The sequence below is a fragment of the Zea mays genome, chromosome 3 (assembly GCF_902167145.1).
Source record: "Zea mays cultivar B73 chromosome 3, Zm-B73-REFERENCE-NAM-5.0, whole genome shotgun sequence".
Taxonomy (NCBI): domain Eukaryota; kingdom Viridiplantae; phylum Streptophyta; class Magnoliopsida; order Poales; family Poaceae; genus Zea; species Zea mays.
The window spans coordinates 221,792,521-221,801,375 of record NC_050098.1 but is presented as its reverse complement, the minus strand read 5'-3'; the positions used below and the strand labels follow the sequence as shown (position 1 = coordinate 221,801,375).

At 52.1% G+C, this 8,855-nt stretch overlaps 1 protein-coding gene across 1 annotated transcript; it reads left to right on the top strand.

The window, feature by feature from the left end:
- The first annotated feature begins 5,126 nt into the window (after positions 1–5,126).
- On the top strand, positions 5,127–8,069 carry LOC103651458 (SNF1-related protein kinase regulatory subunit gamma-1). The gene is made up of 7 exons (XM_008677091.2): positions 5,127–5,408; positions 5,549–5,718; positions 5,926–6,015; positions 6,197–6,358; positions 6,466–6,548; positions 7,217–7,405; positions 7,482–8,069. The coding sequence occupies exons 1-7, from the start codon at positions 5,258–5,260 to the stop codon at positions 7,858–7,860; spliced, it is 1,224 nt and encodes a 407-aa protein (XP_008675313.1). The 5' UTR covers positions 5,127–5,257; the 3' UTR covers positions 7,861–8,069.
- Positions 8,070–8,855: the final 786 nt, after the last annotated feature.

Sequence of the window (8,855 nt, the reverse complement as noted above, 5' to 3'; positions counted from 1 at the left end):
TGGCCTGCGCCCCTCAGGCTTGCTCGAGCTGTGGGTCATGACCCCCCGCCGGAACGGGGACCACAGCTAGCTCCCGTGGGATGTCAGCGCGAGGCACCGGCCTAGGGTGATCACCGTCCTCCGGCATGCCGAGATGATTGCCTTCGGAGGGATCCCCTAGATCGACGTGGAAACATTCGCGGCTTGGGCCGCAGTCCTCGTCGTCGAGGCCGCGGCTACCGTCGGAACAGTCGGAGAGGCAGTAGTCACATGCGGTCATGAAGTCCCGCAAGGCACTGGGGTTGCCAAGTCCAGAGAAATCCCAACAGATGTTGGGGTCGTCATCTTCCTCGGACCCAGAGGGCTCGTAGGTCGAGACGTTCGTCAGCCGGTCCTAAGGCGACCGCATGCGAAACCCCAGAGGGTTTGAACTCGCCTCTACGAGGGCGCCCGCCAAAGCAAGGTCGCTAGGCGGGTTGAGGCTGAATCCAAAAGATGTAGGATGGGAATCGGTCGGTACCTTTTGGTCGTCGAGCGGCGATGAAGTCACGTCGAGGACTGACTGCACCGTCGCCTCAGGTACGTGGGTGACGTCCTGCAAGCTCTCCGCGAGCGCACTGGCGTCGTCCGCTTGCTCGGGATTGGCGTGTCGCGGGGAGACGGCGCTCGCCTTCGTCTCAAACGCGAGGTCGACGCCCGACGCGCCCCCCGTTGGGGCGCTGGGGACGTCGACTCGCTCGACAGCCGACGAGGCGCGGCCTCCCGCTTGGCCTTGGTTGCCCCGCCTCCTCCTCCGTTGGCGGGGGAGAGGACGGGGCGAGCTCGAATGTTGTTCTTCCACCACGCGGGGAAGACGTCGTCGATTCCGCCGCCGGCGAGCGGGCTGTCGGCCGCCATTGTCGTTGTCGCGCGGCGGTGGAAGGAGTATCATGTCGTAGCTGCCGTCGAAGGACATGAACTCAAGACTCCCGAAACGGAGCACCGTCCCGGGTCGGAGAGGTTGCTGGAGACTGCCCATCTGGAGCTTGACGGGAAGCTGTTCGTCAACACGCAGCAGGCCCCTACCTGGCGCGCCAACTATCGGCGTTTCGAGACCGGGGGGTCCCTCGGGCCGACGAGTGAGTGCCGCGTGCCCCAGCCCAGATGGGTCGAGCGCGTGGGCGAGCGCGAAGGGGGGAAGGAGCGAGGCGGCCGGAGACCGGCGTGAGAGAGGTGGGAATCCCGCGGCCTTCGTGTTCGTCCCGCGCCCAGGTCGGGTGCGCTTGCAGTAGGGGGTTACAAGCGTCCACGCGGGAGAGGGAAGCGAGCGGCCCCAAGAGAGCGCCTGTCCCGTCCTCGTCCCCGCGCGGCCAACCCTCTCTAAGAGGGCCCTGGTCCTTCCTTTTATAGGCGTAAGGAGAGGATCCAGGTGTACAATGGGGGTGTAGCAGAGTGCTACATGTCTAGCGGGGGAGAGCTAGTGCCCTAAGTACATGCCAATGTGGCAGCCGGAGAGATTTTGGCACCCAGCTGGTGTGATGTCGTGGCCGTCGGAGGAGCGACGGAGCCTGGCGGAGGGACAGCTGTCGGAGCGGTTGAGTCCTTGCTGACGTCCTCCTGCTTCCGTAAGAGAGCTGAGAGCCGCCGTCATCACAGAGCATGCGGGGCGCCATCATTGCCTATCTGGCGGAGCTAGCCAGATGGGACACCGGTCTTGTTCTCTGCGGCCCAAGTCAGCTCGGGGTAGGGTGATGATGGCGCTTCCTGTTGACGTGGCTGGCCTGCGCCCTAGGTTGGGCGACGTGGAGGCTCCTCCGAAGCCGAGGTCGAGTCTGTCTTCCATGGCCGAGGCCGAGTCCGAGCCCCTGGGTCGGGCGAGGCGGAGGTCGTTCGGCAGAGGCCAGGGCGGAGTCCGAGCCCTGGGGTCGGGCGAAGCGGAGTTCGTCGTCTTCTGGGGCTAAGCCCGAGTCCGAGCCCTGGGGTCGGGCGGAGCGGAGTTCATCGTCTTCTGGGGCTGAGCCCGAGTCCGAGCCCTGGGTCGGGCGGAGCGGAGTTCGCCGTCTTCCGGGACTTAGCCCGAGTCCGAGCCCTGGGTCGGGCGGAGCGGAGTTCGTCGTCTTCTGGGGCTGAGCCCGAGTCCGAGCCCTGGGTCGGGCGGAGCGGAGTTCGCCGTCTTCCGGGACTTAGCCCGAGTCCGAGCACTGGGTCGGGCGGAGCGGAGTTTCCTATGGTGCCTTTGGCAGGGCCTGACTGCCTGTCAGTCTCACTCTGTCAAATGGCACTGCAGTCGGAGTGGCGCAGGCGGCGCTGTCCTTCTGTCAGGCCGGTCAGTGGAGCGGTGAAGTGACGACGGTCACTTCGGCTCTGCCGGGGGGGCGTGCGTCAGGATAAAGGTGTCAGGCCACCTTTGCGTTAAATGCTCCTGCGATTCGGTCGGTTGATGCGGCGATTTAGTCAGGGTTGCTTCTTAGCGAAGGTAGGGCCTCGGGCGAGCCGGAGATGTGTCCGCCGTCGGAGGGGGGCCTCGGGCGAGACGGAAATCCTCCGAGGTCGACTGCCCTTGTCCGAGGCTAGGCTCGGGCGAGGCGCGATCGAGTCGCTCGAATGGACTGATCCCTGACTTAATCGCACCCATCAGGCCTTTGCAGCTTTATGCTGATGGGGGTTACCAGCTGAGAATTAGGAGTCTTGAGGGTACCCCTAATTATGGTCCCCGACAAGTGTTATCGAACAAGATGTATGTAGAGGTGTAGCACATCCGGTGGTGCAATGGCTAGGTGTACTACCTCACTGATGAGCCCGGGGTGCACTTCGTTTGGTAGCCCAGCCAAGAGTCATCGGTACTCGCCATGTCGTGCGCGTCCGACGACTACTATATCAAGGACTATGGCGTCATCTTGGCGCCAGAGGTGACACAGAGGAGGACCGACAGCAATGACCACTCGCCATCATCGGTGTAGCTTTTATGCCGGCCTACCTTTAATTCTCTTCGCAAACACATACACTTGCCTTTTTTGTTTAAGTAAGTGTGTATGGTGGTACATACCTGATGACTGACAATGTACGAGGGAACTAATACCGGCAGGTGTGGCACGTGCTCTTCAATGATGAGACCATGCAAATCGTGTCATATATTGAAGTCTGCATAATACCAATGGTTGCAATGTAGTAGTGAAACAGCTAAATTAAAATAACAAAATTTATGTATGGCTAGGATTACAAATGGATTATGAAACATTTTCTTATAACAATATTGTGAGTCATTTTCATAAACCAACCCCAAAGATGAATCCATATTTCTTACTTGTAAACCCCGAACAAACACCACTGGCAGGAAGCGCTCGCGTTGGCGTCGCTCATCGACGACGAGAAGAAGCTTGGCGACTGCCAGTTCGACCTCTCGAAGCAGCACTACGTGGCCACATGTGTCGCTGTGTTCGGCAAGCTTCGGCGCTGCCGCTGCTTGGACGCGGTCCAGAGCGGCTGCACCGCGCTGTCCATCTTCAAACAGGGGGACCTCATGGTCATCGTCAACGCTGGCGACTCTCGGGTTGTTTTGGGCACCGCATCCGACAACGGCGCTGTCACGACGTCCAGCTCATCATTCACCTGAAGCTCAACCTGCCACGTAAGTCACTACTGATCGGCCATGAATTCTTGTGCGCTGGGACGACGGTCGTTGCTGACGTTGTGTGAGTGTCCTCGAACAAGATGTATGTAAAGGAGTAACACATCCGGTGGTGCAATGGCTAGGTGTACTACCTCGCTGATGAGTCCGGGGTGCACTTCGTTTGGCAGCCCAACCAAGAGTCATCGGTACTCGTCATGTCGTGCGCGTCCAACGACTACTATATCAAGGACTATGACATCATCTTGGCGCCAGAGGTGACACAGAGGAGGACCAACAGCAATAACCACTCGCCATCATCGGGGTAGCTTTTATGCTGGCCTGCCTTTAATTCTCTCCGCAAACACATACACTTGCATTTTTTGTTTAAACAAGTGTGTATGGTGGTGCGTACCTGATGACTGACAATGTACGAGGAAACTAATACCGGCAGGTGTGGCACGTGCTATTCAATGATGAGACCATGTAAATCGTGGCATATATCGAAGTCTGCATAATACCGATGGTTGCAATGTAGTAGTGAAACAACTAAATTAAAATAACAAAATTTATGTATGACTAGGATTACAAATGAATTATGAAACATTTTTTTTATAACAATATAAGACACATTTTGTATATAAGTTATTATGTTATTATATGTTTCCGTTGTAATGCACGAGCACCCACCTAGTACAGTAAATAAAATAAAATGTGCACTAAAACAAAAAAAATGAGTGGGGCCTGTCCCCGCGCAGCTCAAAAATATTTCTTACACCGTGTCAAGTTATAGTGCAACCGACATCGACGCGCGGTAAATAGTTGCACTGCGGCAGCGGTTGCGGCTTGTACAACCAACGGCCAAATTCCCTCGTCCCATAGTATCTAAAGAATATTTCTTATCTAAAATTTAGAGCTCTAATTGTTTTAAAAATACTTTAAACTTACTTATAAGATCTAAAATTTAAATATATGTAGACTAAAACTTTAAAAATTTAAACTATTTATTTAAATCTAATTCTAAATTGTAGAGCCCCGAGAAAATTCGAACGTCGGCACACGCCGTTACCTATAGATGGCCAAAAAGCACGAGGCCCGTGAGCCCGGCACGAAGCCCGCTTTATGGACCCGGTCCGAGCCCGACACGGTAGAATAAGCGGACGGGCTTGGACAGGAAACTAGGCACGGCGGGCTAGCCCGGCACGGCCCGTTTACCTCTAAGCCCGTTTTTTTACACTAAAACGTGCTTACCGGCCCGTTTAGCCCGCTTTTCGACCCGTTTTTTCGTGCTAAACGGGCCAGCCCGACCCGTTTAAGCCCGCTGCGGGCCGGGCTTAAACAGAAAATTAAGCCCGCTGGCTCAGCAGGCCCGGCCCAGTTTTTGGCCGGGCTTCACCGGGCCCGGGCTGGACCGGGCGGCCCGTTTGGCCATCTCTACTGTTACCTTCAAACTACTGCTTGATATATGGAGCCAAAACCGAAACCGTAGTACAACTACTGGACAAATCCAAACGCAACACGTATCCTGTATGCGCCATCTGTCCCGGCGCACCCGCAGACGTGTCCCGGCAACCTCTCGCGAAACTGCAGAAGGACGCTGAGTCGCTGAAGGAGCAGGGTGAAAAGCTCAGAGACCTGTCCGTTACACTTGCACCGCAGCCAGAGTCCGGGAGCGCAGAGATCGCTGGGGAGATGGCGAGAGAAGCAGCGAGCGAAGCCACCGCAAGCCGCGAAAGCGGGGCGGAGGCGGCAGGGGAGTGCTGGAGCGAAGCGCTCAAGTCGTTCCTGGACCACATCCCCGTCTCCTCCGTCCCGGGCGCGCTCCAACCCACTGCCTCCCCAGGTATCACGACACGAGGCACAGAGTTGCTTCTTCTCGCTTCCTGTATGTGTCGGTAGGTGTTGGGTCGGACGAGGACGATCCATTCCATTCCATATACCCGACCACTAACCATCTCGCGTTCGTGTTTGTTCCGCACGCAGCGGTGGAGGTCAAGCTCCACGGCTCCGTCCTGGGCGCCCTCGACGCCATGTACAGCAGCAACGCCGCGGGCGCGGTGATCATCGACGTGGTGCACAGCAGTCTAGGCAAGTACGTCGATCGCGATATTGGCTTCGTCGAGTTCTCGAGCCTAGTCCTGTGGGCACTTGAGGTAACCTGACGATCTAGGAGTACATGTTTTTTCAAGTCACTAAATTTTTCGGTTTGCCGGCGGAGATCGAAACGTTGCTCTGAATTTCGTCTTATAGACAGTTCATGTGGCCTGTTTTTTTTTTTTTTTTGGCGAAGAATGAACGATCATTACTTTTGGTTGCCATCCGATCTTGACAAATTCATCTGTTGCGTTGGCCATTCATAGGAACTTGGCAAAGTGGAAAGTGAACCAACAGACAGTACTTCTGATTTCCTCTCTACTCTGAAACAGCATCATCAGATTGCAGAAACGAAGGTACTCCACATATCGAATGTCACCCTTCACTTATGTTTGTACACTGGAATGGATGGGACATATATGTAATGTATTCTGAATACCTTTCTCTTAGCGAAATAGGACGAATGGTGGGGATAAAAACGGTGATTTTTTCTTCTATTTTTAACATTGCGGCTGTTACTCTGGTGAAACAAAACAGATCGCCTGGTTAGCGAAGTTGTTCCTGTGGGAGCCATTCTTCCCTGTTCGGACCCATGACACGCTGTTCCACGCAATGCTTCTCTTTTCGAAACACCACAGGCTCAACGTGGCACCGGTTGTTGAGTCAATGAACTCGAGTGTTATTGGATTTGTCACACAGGTAACTCGTGCCTTCCTTGATGCTCTGTCAGTGCTCTTTTTATGCTCGGTGATTATGGATACAGAACTCAATCGTGATGCTGACGGCCGGCCGATGTATTGCACTAGGATGCAGTGATGGAGCTGCTTCTCCAGTCAAGTGGCCTTGAGTGGCTTGATAAAATTGCAGACAAGCAGCTTTCGGAATTTAGGTAAGCCCTGAGCCTGAATAAGAAGTGCTTCAGTACAGTTAGGTGAAAATGCTTACCATGATTCAGTTGTATGCCTAACTACTATTTAGAATACCTTGTATGCGTCATGAATAGGAAACAAATGCAAGGAAGTGAACTGTGTGTATGAGGTATGCTTTGTAGTGTGAACAGGTCAAATGCTTCTTAGGTTTCATTAATTTCTTTTTTCTAGAGCATAAAAAGGAGCAGATTGACTCCCGCATAAGAGCTTGTTCAATTAGAAGTGAATTGAAAGGAATTGGAGGGGAATAAATCCCTTCATAATCAAAATTGAATAAAAGATGTTTAATCCTCCTCAATTTCCTCCGATCTCTGCGCGGCCGAATAAGACCTAGGGTGGGGTCTTGGGAAGGTATAGCCTTGAGGGCTAATTGGAAACTCAAATCATCTTCATGATTGGATTCGAGGCGATTGAGGCCCCAATCCCCTCCAATCTTGGAGGAGATTTGAGTTTTTAAACTAGCCGTGACAAGGGGATATGCTTATAAAAGAAGTATCTTGTGGGGAAATATCCTGAAAAGCAGTCAGCTATAAATGCAAGCTTGTCAAAGCCCGTACCTGCATGTGCTCAACATGCATGATACCATAACTTCTGCAAGTCTAAAATGCTGCATTTGACTTGTCGACAGGTTTGCAAATGTGAGGAAGCCTGTTTTGGTGTACTCAGATCAAACTCTAGCTGATGGGCTGCATATTCTCTCAAAGGAAAAAACGGGGGTTGCAGTCATTGACAGGAAAACCAGCCGTCTAATTGGATCATTACAGTGCAGTGATCTCTACCTGTTTCTAGATGACAGCACCCTTTTCAGCAAGCGAACGTAAGTACTGCCATCTCCTTTTGCCAAGTTTTCCGAAATAATTAAGAATTCCCCTCGTATTTCCTGATCCATACAGGACAACTACTCTGGAAGAATTAATCAGCCTGAATAACAAGACCGACAGGAAATGCAGCACCGCTGAAAATTCATGTGCGCCTGGCCGAAACATCCTCGCGCTCAGGAGCAGGCAGTCAGGCATGGTGGGCCTACCAGCCACCAACCTGGAATCCGACACCCTAAAGCAAGCGATGGAGAAGCTGACAACTTTAAGGAGCAGCTGCAGCTTCATCGTCGACGAGCACGGGCGCGTCCAAGGAGTGGTGACCACAAGGGACATCATCTCCGTGTTCTCCCCGCTGTGCATGGACTCGAGGATTGACGGGGCCACGTTCTTCTCGGCTGCGCTCGAGCAGGCTGGCTGCCGCGTTGAGAACGGGCAGATGTTTCAGAATTAGTTTCAGACAAAACTGGAATGCAGGGAGGCTTTAGTTTGTTGCAGTGAGGAAGATGTACATGGCACTTACCGGCTATGTTGCCCTGATACGAGGGATATGGATACGGGATACGTCGATACTCTGATACGCTATTTATCAAAAAATACTCTGATACGCTATTTCTCAGAAAATACTGATACGGTGATATAAAATATATATTATAAATAAAATTAAATACTGAAATGTCTGAGATAGACCATTGCCGATCAGTTCAATTTAAGGGTATTAGAAGTTAATGTTCAATAATTTTGACTAAAGTAAATATCTACTTCCTCTTTCAAAATTTATCTGGACTCAAATCAATGAAATCAGCATGCCAAAACACGTGTAATCCATCTCGAGTAATTTGTATCAATACCTATTCAGTAGATCCTTTTTTCTGTGCCAGGAACCAGATTTGAACGGGTGACACGAGGATTTTTAGTCCTCTGCTCTATCAACTAAGCTATTCTGACCATTTCTTGTGCATCATCCTAGTAGAGTACGGACTTGTGTCTATGTGGGACTAAAAAAGACAAAAGTATTCTAAAATTGGACTTAGTAAATGTCAGGATAATGATAATGACTTACTTAATAATAGGGATACACTGCATCAGCATACTCGCAAATAATCACTAGTTCACCACACAAGTTCTAAGTTCTAATTCTAACAGACCAGAGACCATATAAGGTATTCTGCAGCTATGAGAGGTGTCCTAGGAGTATCCGTCATTTTTTATTTATTTAAATTCACATAAATTCTCGATACGCTCCGGATATGTATCCGGAAGTATCAAGGAGTATTTGTATCCGATACGGTATTCGACACCGATAGGTGAGTTCACAGAAAGTATCCGAGGAGTATCCATATCCGATACAATATCCGACATCGGTACGTGAGTTTTGTGAAACATGGGTGCATCATAGCTTACAGGTGCTCTGGCTCCCGCACCTCTGCCACTGCCAGAGCAGAGGAG

Excerpts from the sequence above, each read along its gene's own strand:
- LOC103651458 (XM_008677091.2), top strand. The coding sequence starts at position 5,258 with ATGGCGAGAGAAGCAGCGAGCGAAGCCACCGCAAGCCGCGAAAGCGGG. Across the intron at positions 6,549-7,216 it reads AAGCAGCTTTCGGAATTTAG|GTTTGCAAATGTGAGGAAGC; the intron begins GTAAGCCCTGAG and ends ACTTGTCGACAG. Across the intron at positions 7,406-7,481 it reads ACCCTTTTCAGCAAGCGAAC|GACAACTACTCTGGAAGAAT; the intron begins GTAAGTACTGCC and ends TGATCCATACAG.